The following is a 22740-nucleotide window of genomic DNA, read 5'->3' as shown; positions in this document are numbered from 1 at the left end:
TTTCTTGAGCTCAGAAAATGTTCCAGATCCAACAATTCTGATTATGCCATAATGATATTGCTTTGAGACCTGTGCATGCTCTGCATTATTAAGCACATTGGATTAAGATAATCATTGGAGATAGCATAGTGAAATGACAACCATGTTTATTCAAAATTGTCAAAACAATGTCCACGTCAATTCAAATGCGTCAACACAATGACAATGTCAATTCAAAACTTTCAAAACAATGTCCCTGTCTATTCAAAACTGTCAACACAATGTTCATGTCAATTCAAAACTTTCAAAACAATGTCCCTGTCTATTCAAAACTGTCAACACAATGTTCATGTCAATTCAAAGCTGTCAACACAATGATCTCGTCAATTCAAAGCTGTCAATACAATGACTATGTCAATTTAAAGCTGTCAACACAATGACCATGTCAATTTAAATCTGTCAAAACAATGACCATGTCAATTCAAAATGGTCAACACAAAGACCATGTCAACTGAAAGTTGTCAACATGGTACTGTGTTTAGACTACACTGTCATATTTCTCTGTGCAGTATGAGGTTAACACCAAAGGCTGTCTGACCTGCTGAGATGTCACCATGACAACAATCTCTGGGTGATCTTTTCTCTTCGCCACATCAACAGCTGTTTCATTTTGCTGTAACAACAAGAAAACAAAGACGTAAAAATTAACACTCCCGTTAGAGTTTCAAGAGAAGTTCAAAGATCATGTTCATTTTGACAGATTTTCTTGAAAGTTTTAAAGCTTTACAATTTATCCTTTCTTTAATATATGAGCTCATACCAGACAGAGTTGCTCATGGAGGAAAAACAAATGCTCCTTAATATTCCTAATGATAAATGTTGATTATACGTAATGAAACGATCATTCTCATTTAAATCTTTTGGCTATCCATTCCTTTATTTGAAACTTCAGAGAACCAAATGCAGTATAGCAATTTTAATAATTCCAGTAGTGTACTTTTGGACCTGTACTTTTCTTTGATTCAATAATTCACATTTAAGACTCCAACCTGAACTCAACTTTCCATATTCTTTTGCCTTTGGCCCAAATTTCTCATTACCTTGTTTCTTACTGATGTATCTACACCTGCCTCCAGCAGCAGTTTGCATATTTTCCTGCGTTTCAGTGCAGCTGTGATGTGCAATGCAGTGTCGCCATTCTATGATCAAATATATACATGTACAGTTTAAATCAGATGTACAAACATAAATACTTACAAAACAAAGATCAAAAACACTAAACAAAGTGGAAACCAGACAAACCTAGACGAAATCAGAAAAAATTAGGACCCAAATATTCAAAATACCATCCTTACATTTCCAAAAATAAAAGAAATATAAGGAAACCTTAAAGGAAATGACACAAAGTCAAAAATGGTTGAAATTATGAACATAATTACCCAATTGCCATTAAACTTAAGCATGGACAAGTTCAGAGGATAGACAAGATGTATGGTAAGTTTCATCGAATTCGCCCTAGTAGTTTGGGAAGAGATGCAAGGACAAAATCGCGCCTACAGACAAACAGGCAAGGTGAGGGGACATGATAAGAGATTATCTAATAGTGCCAAATTACACTTAGGGCCCTTGCCAGATTTCTGACACAAAGAGAAAGAAACTCAACACTCCACACTCCTTTCATTTTACTTCATTATACAATTATTTTTTTCATTATTTATTTAATCAGCATTTAACACATTGCTCAAAAAATTCTGCACTTTGTATGACAGTACTCAAGTTTATGAGTGGATAATTAAACAATTTACCTTCATTACATCACCAATTAATTTCTTTAATAACCTGTGGCAGAGGACTATGTGACACCAGTTGTTTATTAACAGCAACCCTCATGTCCCACCCATAAATACTATTTATGTGACTTTATTTTGACTGATAAATGTATAGTTATATACTGACCTTGTTGTGTTCGTTGAGTTTACAATGAGCTGATATAATGATCCTTGTGACCCCAGCATGGCCGTACCGGGCAGCTGTGTGCAGTGCTGTATCACCATACTGACAACAACAGCAACATAAAGACATGAGCAGGAAACCAAACCAAGACAGAAACTGTGGAAGTGATTTTAACTCTGACAAGTTTGAAGGCTAAAATAACATCAACAAGGACAATATTTAGTTATCGTTATCTGGTATACATGAAGAGTCCAGGCACAAAAAATGGGACAAATCTATTTTAATTTTAAAAAAGTTAACTTTTGTATTTACCTCCTGTTTTTAGGAATGGAGACATATAAGGATAGGTCAAGACTTTTTCACTGTACAGGCTACTTAGTCCTGATGTACTCATTTAAAGATACGTACATGTAGATGATACTAAGTTTTTATCTGTAGCTAAAACTTTTTCATAAAATTGGGACTTCAACAACAGTGATAGGAAAAAGTATATTCCCAAATGGAACAGTACTTTGACATGATTAATTGAAAGATATTTTGCTCAGAAGATAAAAAAAAACAAATCCAGGCCAATGCCATGCATGGAAAGTGGCAAATCAAGACATACCCACTGTATTTGCAAGTGGGCATGAGAACTGTACATGTCTTTGTATACAGAGTTGGAGATAGATACTCTAATTCATTTGTCTTTTTGCTTGATTGGTTTGGCCAGTTTCAGGACTTCACAAAAAGTACAACTTTATCAGTCTACACAGAATTAAATGCTCTCAGAATTTACTTGAATAAACAGTACGTAAAACACTGAAGAATTACAGAACTCACTGTGTTTTTCATGTCGGGACTGATTCCTGCATAAAGCAGCACTCTAGCTGTTTGGTTATGACCATTCTGAGCTGCCAGATGAAGGGCTGAAAAACCAGCCTGAAAAAAAATACACACAGTCAATAAGGCTTGGAAAAAGTATAGTAAAGAAAATACAGAATTTCTGACACAAACACCCATCAAAACACTCACCTGGTAATCTACATTATATTTCTTTATTACTATTTCTCAAAAACATTTCACTTATATGACGGTAGCAAGCATTATGGTGGGAGGAAACCAAGCAGATCCCAGGGTTTACCTTTGACCTTCAGCAGGTTGCTGCAAGACATACCAAAGTACAACAGGAGTGGAAGTCAGCATGAGAGGGACTCAAGTCTCCTGAGTCACTGGCTAACAAGCAAACCCATCGGCTCCTCGGTAATCTACAGCTTTGAATATTCATAATAATTCTGACATACTGTATTTAATACTGGCCATCCATGATGTTGAATCACCTGGCCCTAACATCTAATTAAACTATAAACTGACAAATTAAATCCCTGTCTAATAATTAATACAGTAATCACCACCTCATTAGCAATGGAATTTATACAGTTGTAAACATACATATACATACATAAATACACATATATACCACAGCAAATACAGTATTTTAGTCACCTATAATTTCATGGAATTTTTTACCAACACATCACTTTAAGGTACTCAGTTTCAGGTGAAATATCAAGTGAAATTTACATGCGACTTACAGTAAATTACACAATTTCATATATGATTTTTTCTTACCAGCTATCGCTATCCTCCTGTCCCTATACATGTATAGTTTGTGCCTTTGGCATGACAATTAGTTGGTGAAAATTTGCCTGAAAATTATTAGTGATTTATAAGCTGCATATATTATACATTTCATACCTTGTTTATGGCAAACACATTACAGTTGTTCTTCACTAACAATTCCACCGTTTTACTGAATCCATTCCAGGCGGCTTCATGGATTGGAGCATTCCCATGCTGAGAAGGTAAGAAGGAAGTCAGGTGTACCAGCACGTTAAAAAAACCTAACGCATACTGAGTAATTGTATTTTAGTCCTGACAGTATATCTCAGGAGCTTTATTATGATAAAAGATTTTAATAGCATTTCATTTAGAAACATACATACATGCATGCATACATGTAGAGAGAATGTGCATACATAACACACATAACATGCAACAAAATTAAGGACAGTCTATGTTATCACCACTGCAAAACAAAACACGTTTGAAAACAACAACAGTACCCAAACATGCACACAAATTCTGTATATATTTTGCTATAACAAATTAATAATGACCAATCAGGGCTTCACTAAAGCACCTTTATCATAAGGAGGGACAAAGGGGTTTGAAGATGGTGTTGCTGGCAATTAAGTTTGTTTGTTGCTTTCAACATCACTTCTTTGTTACCACAATAGTGTCTCCTCAGGAAATGGCTGTACTCTGAATGCAAACATACACATATTTATGGTGCCGTCTCACTGCTATGCTAAAGACACCAGATGTGACGCACCACACAGTCATAGTACTCTTCAAGCTAGAGAAGTACTCATACCAAGATTGCTAAATTATTTAAGTTCTTAGGCATTATCTGATTTGGGCATAAACAGTTGACTGCAACAATACAATTTTCTACCTGAGGTACAATTATGCTATGATCACTTTAAAAACTCCTGTCATACCATGTCCTCTGGTCTGTCGAGGTTTGCTCCCTCCCTGATGAGAATATCTGCGACAGCCAGGTGCCCCTGGGTGACAGCCCTCAGCAGCGCAGTGTAACCCCACTATATACCCAACAGAATAAACCACAGCTACAGTCATGCACCCACACAGATTCATGCAGTTATACACAAAGGACATGCAACAAGCCAGAGTCCCTTAATTATCATGAAACTTTGAAAACAGGTGCCAATTTTAGAAACTTTTCTTATGGATGAGAGAGAAAACCCCGTTACAAGAAGACTTTAACCCCGTTATAAGACAAAAAAATGAATTTTACAACGTTTCTTAGACAGGATCACCGGATATTTAACAGAGCGTGCATGACAATAATAATTAAGTCACAATACGCATCAGGCATACAACCTGAAAGTGTCTCACTCTTGATCACCAAACTTTTCAATTTAAATTAATTCACTTACATTAAGAATGCATATATACAAATGTATACAATATATATATATATATATATATATATATATATATATATATATGCCTTCATGCTTTATGGGACGGTTTGTTTATTTATTTCATTAGGTCCTGATGGATGGGTAAAATTATTTAAATTTTTATCCTTTTCAGTTCACAGCAATAGTTTTTCTTACAAGAAAGTAACATCAATTTGGTGGCTTCTCTTAATGAACTCTAGGCAACTGTTTTTCAGGCTACACTTTAAATATGGCTTAGTAAAAATGATCACATGTATAAAAGCATACATTTTCTCACAGATAAATCATGGATAGATTAAACAAGCCTTGTATATACAGGAAGGCATAGCAGTATATAAGTCAACTTGTAATTACTGATGTCTGGGTTCAACTCAATGTTTATGTCCTCTAGCACTGTCTGACCAGATTCAATTTGGCATGGGTGTACATATGTCACCTTTTATTTTGACTTTAACCACCTCATAAGATTTTAGGTATGACAAGCTCAATTAATATCTGCATACACAGATAATGATATCAAGTTAGTCCAAATCCCCATGTGACAGGTAGAATTATACTGCAAGAGCATGCAAATACCAAAATGTGGTTACATGGGAGAGGGCAAAACTTACAGAGTCTTGCGAGTCAACAATCAGAGCCGTGGTTGACAAGGATCCTACAGATCTCAGACAGGCCATTTGAGAGCAGCATAGTGCAGCGCCGTTCTTCCCTCCTGGAACACAAACACTTACATCAATCAGTTTATACCATTATGCAGTTATTTTATCTTCATATTAAGCTTTTGATACACGATTTCTTTTTACTAGACTGCTATTTCCCAAAGTATACTCAAAATTTTTTTCACTCAAATGATGGCGTCAGCTTGTGTATGGAGGGTAGATGATTGAACTACATAGTTGGTCAGGTATGATTCGGCAAACTTTCTGACTTGAAGCTGTGGCTCAATTAACAGGTGATAAATTTGAGCCTCAGATTCATATTTTCATGTCAATAGCTCCTGGTTTCCCAACACATTCAACAATATTTTTGGCTAGGTTTGTCATCCTGTTCACTTATATGCTACGTCACTAACTCACTTAAGCGATGACAAGACATAAAACATGCTCCATTCCCTCAAAGAATGTTCCCTCAAAGAATGCTGAATGCGACAAAAAAAAATGACAGGCCTGATAATACTTTCTTCATGGTCTCCAATCATTTATCAACATTAACACAAGAAGCACCTAATGGGGACTCATTTATCGGCATATACGCAAGAATCACCTTAATGGGGAATCATTTATCAACATACACGCAAGAATCACCTTAATGGGGACTCACTTATCAACATACACGCAAGAATCACCTTAATGGGGACTCACTTATCAACATACATGCAAGAATCACCTTAATGGGGACTCACTTATCAACATACACGCAAGAATCACCTTAATGGGGACTCACTTATCAACATACACGCAAGAATCACCTTAATGGGACTCACTTATCAACATACACGCAAGAATCACCTTAATGGGGACTCACTTATCAACATACACGCAAGAATCACCTAATGGGGGACTCACTTATCAACATACACGCAAGAATCACCTTAATGGGGATCATCAACATACATGCAAGAATCACCTTAATGGGGACTCACTTATCAACATACACGCAAGAATCACCTTAATGGGGACTCACTTATCAACATACATGCAAGAATCACCTTAATGGGGACTCACTTATCAACATTAACACAAGAATCACCTTAATGGGGACCTCACTTATCAACATACATGCAAGAATCACCTTAATGGGGACTCACTTATCGACATACACACAAGAATCACCTTAATGGGGACTCGTTATAACGACATATACACAAGAATCACCTTAATGGAGACTCACTTATCGACATATACACAAGAATCACCTTAATGGGGACTCACTTATCGACATATACACAAGAATCACCTTAATGGGGACTCACTTATCGACATATACACAAGAATCACCTTAATGGGGACTCGTTTAGGACATATACACAAGAATCACCTTAAAGGGGACTCGTTTAATGACATAATACACAAGAATCACCTTAATGGGGACTCACTTATCGACATATACACAAGAATTGCCTTAATGGGGACTCATTTTAACGACATATACACAAGAATTGCCTTAATGGGGACTCACTTATCGACATATACGCAAGAATCATAGGGGACTGGATTCCTATGCAAATCCTATTAATGGAATCAACTGCTCGTTTATCAGAAAGTCATTGTGTTTGTTTATCAGAAAGTCATTGTGTTTGTTTATCAGAAAGTCATTGTGTTCGTGTATCAGAAAGTCATTGTGTTTGTTTATCAGAAAGTCATTGTGCTTGTTTATCAGAAAGTCATTGTGTTCGTTTATCAGAAAGTCATTGTGTTCGTGTATCAGAAAGTCATTGTGCTTGTTTATCAGAAAGTCATTGTGCATCATTTATCAGAAAGTTATTGTGCTCTTCTCAATCAACTGCATGTCACTAAAGAGCAATTCAGTTCTCACAACATCATGCTATAATAATCATCATGTAAGAAATCATACAATTTTACACACTAAGCCTGATGTCAATAACTTTTTAGTACACACATGCTCTCACATGTATACAAATAGATGATGATTCAGGGGCTGATGTATGCTCAGTCACAACTCTTCATACACATGTGCTTTAGTCCGGGATTAAAAGTGGTTAAATGGTAACAAGATTAACAACATGTGAAAGTTATCCTTGAGATTATGTACTGAAAAATCTCCCTTTCAAGGCCTGATTTAGTTGTTAAATTGATGATTTCATTTCATTTCACATTTGTTAAATAATCTCTCACCGGCAACAAGTTTTAAATGAAAAAAAAAAAAAATCAATTAAAATGTTAATTGTAGTTGAAAACAAAACTCTGGGATAGGGTGTTTTTTTTTATTGAGCAGGTAGTGTTACACCAAAACAAACAGTACTTTATTTCATGCCTTATGTATGAGAGTGGCAATATTTGCACATATTAATACCATTAGAATCCACAGCTACTAGCTCAATCCAGATTATATCTGGCGTATTGATAACAATTAAGTTGCCATGACAGAGACACCGGCTTAGAAATATTCAGACTGATATAATGGTAAAAGATAATATTTCATAGATAATGCCATGATCAGATAGCTAAGTAAATTGTGTTGTCTGCAGACTGTGGGAGAGGCTGTTGATAAATTATCCTCATAAACACATGAAAGAAAAAGATATTTCCATAGGTACGATTTTTCAGCCTTAGAGTTTACTTTATAAGGGAATAAGATAAAACAAAAGCATCAAAAAGAGATCTGAAAAAATGTACAAAAGGCAACAGTGTAAAAAATATGCCAGAGCATGAAAGCATTTAGTTTAATACACAAACAACACTACAAAAATTGAAAGTAATAAATTATGTGTACTCAAACTCAGTGTGAGAGAATATACTGGTAACGCCAATCAGTCAACATATTAATAAGTGGGAACATCTGTAATTTACAATACAAACCTCTTCTGTCATCTGTGTCAAAGAAAAATACAATATAATCAAATTTAATCTAAGCTTTCAAACTTACCCTCTGAGGTTCAAAGTTATCCCTTGCCTTTATTTTTAGTACTATGTTCAGATTCACCCTATTAGGCTCAAGTTGGCCAGTCTTTAATCATCAATGCTATATTTAGACTTCGTCAAAGTTATTGCTTGTCTTTAATTGTCAGTCCTATATTCAGACATATCCTTTCGACATTTTGGGCTTAAAGATATCCCTTGTCTTTTGATCGTCAGTCCTATTTTCCAACTTACCTTATCGGGCTCAAAGTTATCACCTGTTGTTTTTTCCAGTACTATGTTCATACTTACCCTATTGGGACTCAAACGTAGCTACTGCCTTAAATTTCATTACTTTCTTTTCAGACATACTCTATCTGGCTCAAGGTTACCCCATGCCTTTATTGTCAGTACTATGTTCACACTCACTCTACTGGGCTCAAAGTTATCACCTGTCTTTATTTTCAGGACAATATTCAAAGTTACCCTATTGGACTCAAATTTATCACCTGTCTTTATCTTCAGTACTATGTTCACACTTTCCCATCAGACTCAAAGGTAGATACTGCCTTTATTTATTTATTTATTTGATTGGTGTTTTACACTGTACTCCAGAATATTTCACTTATAACGGCGGTCAACATTATGGTGGGGGGGAAACCGGGCAGAGCCCGGGGGAAACCCACGATCATCCGCAGGTTGCTGACAGACCTTCACACGTACAGCCTGAGAGGAAGCCAGTATGAGTTGGACTTGAGCTCCCAATGACTGCATTTGTGTGAGACTCCTGGGTCATTACGCTGTGCTAGCGCGCTAACCAACTGAACCACGGAAGCCCCCGCTAATGCCTTTATGTTTAGTACTTATAATTTTCAGACTTACCCTATCTGGCTCAAAGTTCGCCCCTGCCTTGATTAGCTCCTGCACTTTGTCCTCCTGCCCCTTACTGGCCGCCACCCGCAGTTTGTCAGCCATGGACAGGGAACCCACATAGGGACTGCCAGCTCCTCCACCTCCAGGCTGATCTGAAAACACAATCATTTATTGATTTATATACTGATTGATTGAATATATCTAAAATCTATAAGATTATCCACAGATTTACAATTAATGGTCCATTCTAGTAATTTAGTTATATTTTCAAACACTTTTCCCTTAACTTCCAGCAGAATATCATTCTACTTTCAGACTATACCTGCATATACATCAAGAAAAATTTACAACCTCCAACCTGATATTCTTCATTTATATATTGTAGATACAGACAAGAAAAACCTGCATGTACCGTATACTCATCAATCCTAATTCACTGCTGGATATATTACACACTACAAACCTACCTGACAGCGCTACCATCATAATTAAAATCTAAGAAATACATTCCCCAAAAACTTGAAAAGTTGTGCAATACCATGTGGCATCTTTGATTCGCATGAAGTGAGCCCACTCTACGATTCGGGTAACTCAGGTGTGTTACCCGGTTACGTGCTGATCGTGTGAAATCTGATGTAAGCTTATTGTATCCAGGGATTGGCAAGTTAATTAACCTTGGATAGCAGAAGAAGGAGGCTGGGACTCAGCATCAAATATCACCATTACATACATGCACAAGACAGTAATTAACTCAGGTACGGATTATCTTGTCTGCCAACATAAATAAGATATTGGTTATAGACTATATTACAAAGGGCTTTGAATAAATGGACACTGATACAGTAATAATCCAAAAATATACAGGTCTATCACATCATGATTATTATGTCATGAGTTCATCATCTTAGCTGGCAATAAAGATGAGGATATTACGCCTTGCTCCGACATAATATGGCTTAAATGTCAATCATAACGAACACAGATAATATAATTAACAAGTATGGAGTACCCAACTGTGCACAAAAAAAAAATTTCTTCTTCAAAGAGAGAACCATAAGCCGTTTAGATTTATAAACAATGAATCAAAGACAGAAATGTCAAATGAAGTGTGGTGGGCAAAATGCATGGACACAGAAGTGAAAATAACTGTGCATGCCAAATGCTGTAAATTTAAGCATGAAATTTCTCAAAAATAAAGATCAGTGATCCATCTAATTTAACAAGATTTAGGAGTGATTCTATTCTTATTATGCTTTTCATACTTTTTATTCATCTATTCTTCAGTTACATCTATTACACAGGTGGACAATAAATTTGCCCTTGTTACAACTGCGGTGGTGTAGAATTCTGTCCCTGTTAAATGTTACAGTTGAGGTGGCCTGTAAATCTGCCTCTGTTACCTGTTATATCTGAGGAGGCCTAAAATATGTCACTGTTCCCTTTGAGGTGGCCTGTTAGTCTGCCTCTGTTACATGTTACAGTTGAGGGGACCAGTAAGTCTGCCCTTGTTACATGCTACAGTTGAAGTGGCCTGAGATCACCTAAATATCTGCTACTGTTACTCGTTAGAGTTGAGGTACGTGGCCTGTACTTCTGTCCCTGTTACATGTTACAGCTGTGATGGCTTGTAAATCTGTCCCTATTACATGTTAGAGTTGAGGTGACATGTAAATCTGGCCCTGTTACAAGTTACAGTTGAGATGGCTTGTAAATCTGGCCCTTTTACAGTTGAGGTGGCCAGTAAATCTGCCACTGTTACACAATGCAGTTAAGGTGGCCTGTAAATCTGCCAGTGTTACAAGTTACATCTGAGGAGGCCTAAAATATGTCACTGTTCCCCTTGAAGTGATTTGTAAGTCTGCCTCTGTTACATGTTACAGTTGACGTGCCCAGTCAGTATGCCCATGTTACATGTTACAGTTGAGGTGGCCTGTAAATCTGTCCCTGTTACACATTACAGCTGCGATGGCTTGTAACTCTGCCCGTTACATGTTACAGTTGAAGTGACCTGTAAATCTGCCTCTGTTACATGTTACAGTTGAAGTGACCTGTAAATCTGCCTCTGTTACATGTTACAGTTGAAGTGACCTGTAAATCTGCCTCTGTTACATGCTACAGTTGAAGTGGCCTGAGATCACCTAAATATCTGCCACAGTTACATGTAGAGTTGAGGTATGTGGCCTGTACTTCTGTCCCTGTTACATGTTACAGTTGTAGTGGTCTGTAAATTGGCCCCTGTTACACGTTACAGCTGCGATGGCTTGTAACTCTGCCCATTACATGTTACAGTTGAAGTGACCTGTAAATCTGCCTCTGTTACATGCTACAGTTGAAGTGGCCTGAGATCACCTAAATATCTGCCACAGTTACATGTAGAGTTGAGGTATGTGGCCTGTACTTCTGTCCCTGTTACATGTTACAGTTGTAGTGGTCTGTAAATTGGCCCCTGTTACACGTTACAGCTGCGATGGCTTGTAACTCTGCCCCTGTTACATGTTACAGTTGAAGTGACCTGTAAATCTGCCTCTGTTACATGCTACAGTTGAAGTGGCCTGAGATCACCTAAATATCTGCCACAGTTACATGTAGAGTTGAGGTATGTGGCCTGTACTTCTGTCCCTGTTACATGTTACAGTTGTAGTGGTCTGTAAATTGGCCTCTGTTACATGTTACAGTTGTAGCGGCCTGTAAATCTGCCCCGGGTAGATGTTACAGTTGTAGTGGTCTGTAAATCTGCCCCTGTTACATGTTACAGTTGAGGTGGCCTGTAAATCTTCCCATTACACGTTACAGCTGCGGCCGGGGGCCTGAAAATCTGCCACTGTTACATGTTACAGGTAAAGTGGTGGGGGTGAGGCAAGGGATTAACACAATGGTTGGTTATACAGGCTATCTGCTCCCACAACCTTCCTGCCTGGGGCCACTCTAAACAAACAAAGGCGATGAAACGTGGGGTTTTGTCAACATCATTCCTAGACTCAGCTGCCAAGACACAACGCGGGCACAAAAACAAGATTTTTGGATGTAGTCCACCTCCGACTTTAAACTTCGCTGAAAACAAAACCTTTTCACTTGGCAATTCTTAAATTCTTCACATAAAAGAAATGCTAAGACAAACTTCACTTTCTTTATGATAAAACTAATCGACTATCAGCTCGGCCACCCGAAAATTCTTCCCAGCAAGCAGAAAGTCACAGCCCAAGGAAACTGTTTTTCTAAGATGACCCCATCGTTATTTACCTTTTGAGCAAAATCCCTTTTAAAGCCAGGGCTTGGAAAATGAGATGGGTTCAATCGAAGAGGACCAGCATTTTTGTAAAGCCTAAAACTCACTTTGCCACAGGTGACTGGGGTACAGAATAAAGGACATCAATCTTTTGTGTGTGTCTAGCAGAAAACTTCCAGCGAGCTGTAATACTGGAGGGTATCTGACCCCGTAATAGTCAACTATAGGGATTGGTGTTTGCATCTAGGTCAGTCCGAAACAAGAATCAGAGAGTGCTAGAGTTCCTGTTTTTAAAAGTTTTGTCACTTCGCCTGAATGGTCGATTAACTAGCGGGGAGGAAATGTCATGTGACTATTTATACTGCTCTACACTCTAGCATGACTCTGCAGTACGATCAATTTGAACACCAGACAGGGCCTTCAAAGGAAACCACAACCTGAACAGGTATCTGATGACAAGAGTGTCTTTTGATTTGGGCTGACAGTAGTAAAAAAGTGTGAAGTAAAAAAAAGAATGAGCCTTATACAGCATACACATAGACACACAGCAAATGACCCAACATTTCACTTAAAAAAGTCCATTTTAATGGGAAATAAATGTCTTAAAAAATTACTTCTGGTGCTGAAATTGACATTTTCCCAACAAGATATATCATCCTACCTTCCAACAAACATCAAAATACCCTTCCCAGATTAAAACATCTCTTAAAAAGAGGTAAAATGAGCTTTAGGTTATGGGTGAAATTTCAGATCTTTTACAGTACATGTACTTGTAAGCATAAAAACATCAGCACACAAATCACACAGCCAGACAGATTTCTTGCATGTAGATCACAGGTCAGTCAGTACAAACAAGTGTAAATACAGCTTGAACAGCCCTTATCCTCACAAGAGAAATCTAGGAGATCCTCAGGCCAAAGCACCAAGAGAACACCACTTTATTTGCATAAATCTTTCTCAATCTGCTGGCCCGAGGTTATCGACACTCCAGTGATTAAGAGGATGTCTACAAAGGAGCAAAAACAAAAGTGGCATGGTCGATGTAAACTTCCGACAACTTGTCATGTGCAATGAGTTATGATACCTCAGATTGGGTGTAAGTTGGGTGAAGCACATGCATTTCAAATGTGCTTTGTTAAGCACAAATACTCACTTAACTGGCCAATTTTAACCACTCCATTTTACCTCACGTCAGGCAATAGGTGTACTTCTGTATCATTTTCTGACATTGAAACCAAATATTCTGAACCACTGAAAAGGTACTAGCTTAAGAAGCAGAAACTCATTATTTTAACCAGATGTCCAGTCTTGCCATTTAACAAACTAGAAAGTCAACAAATGCGACAGAAACTGGAATTTAACCATCCATGTCATTTTCACCTTACAGGTAGTGCACATGATACTATCTATTTCTTTGATTTGGACTGGTTTTATGCCGTACTTAAAAATTTCACTTATACAATGAAAACCAAAATTAAGGTGGGAGGAAATTGAACAGAGCCTGGGAGAAACCCATGACCATTCGCAGGTTGCTGCCAGACCTTCCAGTTGGTGCAATGGTAGGGCAAGACACATTCAAGCGGAAAATTTCTCTTGTGCCAGTGTTTTTACTGGTCCCACGCAAAAAAACTATTTTGTCATGAAAAGCACATCAAGATTATTTCTTCAAACGTTCAACCTATAACACAAGAGCAGAAGAGGTAAGTTGAGGATGACACCTTTAAAATTTGGAGTACTGTAAATCTTCAACCTCTTCAACCTCTAAAGCACTTTTTTCAGTGGAATTTAAGCCTGCAATTAGTATGCAAATGGCACTAAAATGATTTGTATGTGTGAGTTAAGATGCAAGCTTCATAAAAAATTACCGGCCCGGATAGCACAGTTGGTAGAGCGTCCGCTTCGGGACCGGTACATCCAGGATCAATTCTTGATCGAGTCACACCTAAGACTTTAAAAGAGGAAGTTGTAACTTCCTCGCTTGGCGTTCAACATGAAGAGGATAGTGCAACAACTGGTTGACCTGTATCAGTATAATGGCTCGGGCGGGGCGGCTTACTTGCCTTCGGTAAGTCGTCTCAGTGAAGTAAAAGAGCGGTGGAAATCCATCCTGCATAAAGGAGGCACATTACACCTACATGCACCCTAAGGATTCCTTCGTTGTCATATGACTGAAAAATTGTTGAGTACGACGTTAAACCCCAAGCACTCACTCACTCACTCATAAAAAATTCATTTTATGTTGTACAATCACTATACCCTGATTCATCTTCACACATACGTAACAATATAGGACTTACACCTGGAAAAATGTATTATGATCTTTGTGGCCTTTCTTCAGCGCAGCAACAAACTTAATTCATTAATGTGTGTGATGCATGGTATAGCCTGAAATTCTGTCAGCTGTACCGTTTATCAACTTACAACAACAGAATATTCAGTCTGAAAATGGTTCATTAACAGCTGTGTTTAAGAAAAGACAGGTGGTAAATGATTAGCTCTGACGAGAAATGAACAAAAACAAAAGAGCTTGAAGTACCAAAAAAGGTAAGGTTAGCATTTGTTACATGTAACTATTATCACCAGTCTAGCTCTTTTGATCACAAAAAGAAAAAAAACAAAGGAAGAATTTATATTTCAAAAACATCTTTCTGGTCATAAAACACTTTCATGTATGATTTCAAACTCTGAGCCATTTTTTGCAGAGTACATCACTCATTACAGCAAACAGAAAAGTTGCAAAGTATAATGCATAGAATGATCAAATAATAATAACTGTCAGATATGAATACATCAGGGATTTAAAAAATGCAGTTAAAGACAATTGTTTTGACAACTGTTGAAACAGAAGTTATATGCATCTGTAGTGTATCTCTTGTCATTGTTCAGCAGTGAGTAAAACAGCTCTAGTGAGAATGTAGTTGTATTGCTATAAAATTATTTACTGTTTGGAGCTGTCATTGAAACAAACCATATACCGTATGTAGTTAATTGTTGCCTGTAATTAGGGCACAATGATTTAATCTGTCAAAACCGTATATTTTATTATTATAGAGAGGATTTGTCAACAGCAATTATTATTCTAATATGAAACAACAATGGGTGAAAATATGCATCCTGTTTTCTATCTGTCTCAGTTTATAAATAGTATAAATAAATCTTGCTTCACTAACCAATCTTTACTGAGCCTAAAATTGTAACTGAAATGTTTTGTTTGTTATAAAAAAAAAAGTTGGTTTTTGCAGTGTATCAGATTATTTACAATGAACTGAAGACATGTATGCACATAGCATCTGTAACCGACAAACTCATACGCCTATATGTGCTTATTCTATAGTCTGGCCACCTCAACCTTTTCGCATATGAAAGAGCAACTTTCCGTGCACTTTGAGTACCTTTTCATTTAATTTTAGAGACAAAAGTTTTGGTTGACCAAAGAGTATAATTTTATTAGTATACACAGGATAATGCCCTCAAAATATGCTTGAATAAACACCTTACAAACATCTGAAAAGGTTTGAAAAATTCGGTATGGTGGTTTTAATGGCTGTCTTAAAATGTGGAATGCAAATGGACCAGTATTTTAGGATTCATTTCACAATTAATAGAACAAGTGCGAAGCAAAAGTAAGAGGTGTCAAAAAAGAAATCAACATAACCATAAAACACGAAGATTTTTTTCACCAAAATCATAAAACATTAATTTGTAGAAGCTAACCAGTTCAGCAACAACACCCCCAGGTCGGGAGGTAATAAAAGCTGTAACAGGAATAATGACGCTGGGTGAAAATAGGCCATGCAGACAGGTATGGAGGACATGTAATTAGCCCAGCAGGGGGACATTCTAAGGCAGCTAACACGGGGGCAGAGATTCGTACAGGCCCTCAGTTTGGGATCGAGTCACACATGTTAAACTTGATACAGACCTCGGGGCTGCTTTCATAAAAGTCTAAAAGTAAAGTTTTCATAGAAAGTGGCATCACTTCAAATTAACACGGACACCATGCCCTGGTTAGTGTACAGAGCTCTGGAAAGTTTTCCCAAACAATGAAACTTCATGATTTCCATGCCTTTCTGTGAAAGACTGTTAATTAAATTTGTTCAATGTTTTCAGAGGCTTTAGAATACAGTTGTGTATTTCTCTTATTTCAAGAAGTGCTCTGACAAACAGAGTGAAGTATTTGGTTGACTCAGGTGAGAAAAAAGAGACTCTTAGCTTCTTAACATTATACATGTAATAGATACAACAAGTTTAAGATATGGAATTCTTTTAAATTGGACAAACATTTGCAATACATGCTGAGGTACAAAGTTAAAAGAACTTAAAGACTTCAATTTCCTATGAGAAGAAAAAAGTCAGGTAATCACAAAGGACTATGGGTTATAAGGCACCAGGGCCTACATACCAGAGACAGCCAAGCTGCCTGTAACAATAACCTGTAACAGTAGGTGAGCTGTTTCTTAACAATGTTAGCCATACTGCAGGGGTAAAGTGTTTGCTGTCAACAGGTGTGAAGCCCCTACACACTCATTACTGAGAGGGCAGGCTGGCGACCAGGTAAACACTGGCAAATAGGGACAGTGGGAGAAACAAACTGTCTCTACCCCAGCTCATGGAAAGCATGTGGTGTTCGTAGTGGGGACACAAAGACAGATAAAGTCTAAAGGCCGAGAGAGGAAGACATTGGCAGGACAGTGTTAAGTGAATCGTAAAAAAAAAGGCTCAAAATTTGGAATTTCAAAAGAATTTATGGTGTGCTAACAGTGCATGCCCAATGCGGAAAATTGCATTACTATGTGGAGCCAAATCACCAACAAATAACCACAGAACTGTCCTGTTTACATGCATATGAAAATCCAAGAAACCATACCAAACAAATTAACGGGCACCTAACAATTTGGGGTTTGATAAAAATGTGTACACTTCATTTCACAGTTTGCTTTCAGTGTTAAGACTAGACATTCACTTAGATCAACACAATATAGGGAGAGTATACATAAAACAAGCACTACCTGCTCCAGGAGCCAGTGGCAGAGTGACATACTGTACCTGACCCGTCTGTCAGGGGGACCACCCCCATGGAAACATGACCCACACTGCAATCACAATTAATTTCTACACAGGGCAAATAATCATTCACGCATGCATGCATTCAGTTCTAGGATCAACAACAAGATATGGGCATGTCAAAGAAGACGAGCAAAAATTGCAAAGGAAATGCTGATATGTTTGTTGGACGATTATCTGATGACCTTATAAATGCACACACACACACACACACACAGTGACTGTACCACAGATGTCTGTATAGCCAGCAGAATCTGGCTTTGAACTCCCGACTATTTTTTTGTTAGTCATCTCAGAATGAAGCAATTCATCTAAGCATGCACTAATCAGTATAAAAGTGGTCGTGTGATACAAATGGTAATACAAATGTCAAAGAAAACTATGACGCACACATCTGCTGAGCACCTCAGTAATAAACTTACATATAGCATACTTTACAGCGAGCATTACAAGGTAATTATGAAACAAACACTTCAGTTTGGACATCCTGAGCAACCCATGTTTAACTGATTGCATCCAAAAGTCACAAAAATGAACTCATCAAAGTTTGAGGATAATACATACAACTACACAAACATTGAAATGTACACATAGTGAGAAGTAGCAATTACAAATGCAACGATGTAATAATACATTAATATTAATTATAATAATAGAACCAAATAACTAGGGAAATGCACTCATTTTGTGGTCTGTAAAAAAGGATATACAGGTTAGCTGACAAATTCACTATGTTTTATATAAGGTCATTTCACAAATTTTTTATGTCCATGTACATAAACCATCGTTTTTTAGATACACTAGGTGAGTACAATTATATGGACAGGCTATTTAACAATTTGTTGTTGACCACCCCACATTACCCCTAATATTCAATTAATCTAAAAGAATAGCAGCTAGAACTGGGAACTACACACAGTTGTTTTCAAGCATTTACATGAGCACATGAATGTAAGCATCGCTTTGAAGTTATAAAGGTACACTAAAATAACACCTCCAGGTGCGTTGGTTTTTTTTTTTTATTAGCACAATTAATTTATGACAGATCCAAGCATGGTTGGCCTATAAGGTATGCAGAGCAGCCAAACACCTTAACCTTTTGAGTCATCAGGCTGCTTGACAGGGTATCACATTTGATTAATAGACTATCTGTACCGGGAGAAAGCTATTCCTGGAGGCTATTCTTAACAATGTTCGTTTCATGTAACCCAAACCAACCCAACAAAAATGGCCCTACCAATGGCCCTACCTAAGAGAAATGGCCTTATACCCAACAGAAATGGTCCTACACAACAGAACTGGTCCTACCCAACAGAACTGGTCCTACCACTGGCCCTACCCAACACAAATGTCATAGACTATCTGTCACATAACCTAACATTCATGAAGCAATACATCTGCATCCTCCCTCTCATCCCACCCAGCCTGAAGTCACATTCTTTAAGTGCTATCAGTTTGTCTCGGGTTTTAAACAAGATGCTCCTAAGACCAGTCTAGTGATAGCTTGATATACAAACACACAGAACAACTGGGTGGGAGCAGCAGCCTGGGGCATTCAGGGGCCATGGGAGGTGAACACTGGCAATCTCGGGCTGTATGGGAAACTGAATAGCATTTGATTAATTGTTGTCTGGTGTAATTACATCTGTAATCAATTTTAAACCTATTATCCAGTGTGTCTGTAGGTAATAGGCACCACAACATATTCTGCTATGATATGCTATAGCTACATACATATGTATATATATATGTACAGACATATGTATGTTAGCCAGACTACATACAAACCACTTCACAGCTAATACAGGACTGTGGTCTCATATAATTACTATAAAAAAAAACTGTTAAAGTCACCTTATTACTTAGGTAATTTCTGCCCATCATCATATACCTGACCCCACAACATACCCCACAAAACAACAAAAATTACCCGACCACACAACATACCCCACAAAACAACAGAAATTACCAGACCACACTACATATCCCACAAAACAACAGAAATTACCAGACCACACTACATACCCTGCAAAGAACAGAAATTATCCGACCACACTACATACCCCAAAAACAACAGAAATTACCAGACCACACTACATATACCACAAAACAACAGAAATTACCTAACAACACTAAATATCCCACAAAACAACAGAAATTACCAGACCACACTACATACCCCACAAAACAACAGAAATTACCTAACATCACTACATATCCCACAAAACAACAGAAATTATCCGACCACATTACATACCCCACAAAACAACAGAAATTACCTAACAACACTGCATATCCCACAAAACAACAGAAATTACCCGACCACACTACATATCCCACAAAACAACAGAAATTACTCGACCGCACTACATACCCCACAAAACAACAGAATTTACCAGACCACACTACATATCCCACAAAACAACAAAAATTACCCGACCACACAACATACCCCACAAAACAACAGAAATTACCAGACCACACTACATACCCCACAAAACAACAGAATTTACCAGACCACACTACATATCCCACAAAACAACAGAAATTACCTAACACCACTAAATATCCCAAAAAACAACAGAAATTACCAGACCACACTACATATCCCACAAACAACCAAAATTACCTGATCACACCACATATCCCACAAAACAACAGAAATTACCTAACACCACTACATATCCCACAAAACAACAGAAATTACCAGACCACACTACATACCCCACAAACAACCAAAATTACCTGATCACACCACATATCCCACAAGACAACAGAAATTACCCGACCACACAACATACCCCACAAAACAACAGAAATTACCAGACCACACTACATATCCCACAAAACAACAGAAATTACCAGACCACACTACATACCCTGCAAAGAACAGAAATTATCCGACCACACTACATACCCCAAAAACAACAGAAATTACCAGACCACACTACATATACCACAAAACAACAGAAATTACCTAACAACACTAAATATCCCACAAAACAACAGAAATTACCAGACCACACTACATACCCCACAAAACAACAGAAATTACCTAACATCACTACATATCCCACAAAACAACAGAAATTATCCGACCACATTACATACCCCACAAAACAACAGAAATTACCTAACAACACTGCATATCCCACAAAACAACAGAAATTACCCGACCACACTACATATCCCACAAAACAACAGAAATTACTCGACCACACTACATACCCCACAAAACAACAGAATTTACCAGACCACACTACATATCCCACAAAACAACAAAAATTACCCGACCACACAACATACCCCACAAAACAACAGAAATTACCAGACCACACTACATACCCCACAAAACAACAGAATTTACCAGACCACACTACATATCCCACAAAACAACAGAAATTACCTAACACCACTAAATATCCCAAAAAACAACAGAAATTACCAGACCACACTACATATCCCACAAACAACCAAAATTACCTGATCACACCACATATCCCACAAAACAACAGAAATTACCTAACACCACTACATATCCCACAAAACAACAGAAATTACCAGACCACACTACATACCCCACAAACAACCAAAATTACCTGATCACACCACATATCCCACAAGACAACAGAAATTACCTAACAACACTAAATATCCCACAAAACAACAGAAATTACCAGACCACACTACATACCCCACAAACAACCAAAATTACCTGATCACACCACATATCCCACAAAACAACAGAAATTACCTAACAACACTACATATCCCACAAAACAACAGAAATTACCTCACAACACTACATATCCCACAAAACAACAGAAATTACCAGACCACACTACATACCCCACAAACAACAGAAATTACCTGATCACACTACATATCCCACAAAACAACAGAAACTACCTAACAACACTACATATCCCACAAAACAACAGAAATTACCTGACCACACTACATACCACACAAAACAACCAAAATTACCTGACCACACTACATATTTTCCCATTAATTCAAGTCAATAATTAACAGAAAGGAATTGACCACATTTTATTACCTGCACCTGTTCATATTTTAGCACATATTTATTTTTGGATATTACCTTTGGCTATCCGCCATGTCCCCGATGACATTTGTGACAAAGTCTAATATAAGGTTCTCTAAGTTTACCTGTGTTCACACTGGTGTCATCCATGGTAAAAGAACCAGAATCCTCAGAAAAAGCACTACTTGATTCCTGCAGTACAGTGCTCATTTGCCTCTCTCGTAAACTCTCTTTGAGAGTGCCAGACCTGGAGGTAGCTGAAGCAGAGCCAATCAAAGTGCTGGAGCCTGTTTTTGAGCTACCAATTGCAGAGCTGGATCCTAGTGATCCAAAAGTAGAAAATGATCTGTTATTGCCTGAGGATCCTATATGATATCCTGTGTATGAGCTCCCAACGGCTGAACTGGATCTCATAGATCCAAAGGTAGAAACTGATCCATTATTGCCAGAGGATCCTACATGAGACCCAGTATAAGTACTGGATCCCAAACTTGACTCAGTGAATGAGCTTGATGCTAGCTTTGGTCCACTGTATATATGACCATATAAAGTTTTGCCAGTTTTGCCAGGAAGAGTGGCCCAACCATTTGTGGAATTGTTAAGAGCGTGTGGTCCTGAGTGAGAAGTGATGGCACTCCCTGATTCTGATGTAGTGCCATTAACTCTCCCTGAGCCTGGGTTAGTGCCATTAGTACAAGTACTTCTCAAGGTAGAAGTAGTGCTATGCACAACACTCCCAGATCCTGAAGTAGCTAAATTCACATTTTCTGATCCTGAAGTAGAGCCTATAACACTTCCTGAGTTTGGGTTAGTGCCCATAATACAAGTACTTCCCATGCTAAAAGTAGTGCTGCGCACAAGACTTCCAGATCCTGATCTCATGCCCTGAATGCTTCCGGATCCTGTCGTAGAGTCATTAATAGAAGTAGATCCTAAGGGCTCAGCTGTAAATCTACTGGTTGATCCTGAGTATGTTCGTGACACAGTAGA

At 37.8% G+C, this 22740-nt stretch overlaps 1 protein-coding gene across 1 annotated transcript in view; it reads right to left on the bottom strand.

Moving 5' to 3' along the window:
• Positions 1–22740, bottom strand: part of LOC135482365 (uncharacterized) — a 44231-nt gene that overhangs the window by 4480 nt on the left and 17011 nt on the right. Inside the window, 10 exon segments of the mRNA XM_064762316.1 lie at positions 578–652; positions 1080–1178; positions 1936–2034; positions 2755–2853; positions 3670–3768; positions 4476–4577; positions 5573–5590; positions 5592–5639; positions 5641–5673; positions 9422–9564. Coding sequence (XP_064618386.1) covers positions 578–652; positions 1080–1178; positions 1936–2034; positions 2755–2853; positions 3670–3768; positions 4476–4577; positions 5573–5590; positions 5592–5639; positions 5641–5673; positions 9422–9564 — 815 coding nt within the window.

Source organism: Liolophura sinensis, chromosome 1 (genome assembly GCF_032854445.1).
Source record: "Liolophura sinensis isolate JHLJ2023 chromosome 1, CUHK_Ljap_v2, whole genome shotgun sequence".
Classification (NCBI taxonomy): domain Eukaryota; kingdom Metazoa; phylum Mollusca; class Polyplacophora; order Chitonida; family Chitonidae; genus Liolophura; species Liolophura sinensis.
Note: the sequence above shows the minus strand (reverse complement) of the source record. Positions and strands in the feature narration are given on the sequence as shown.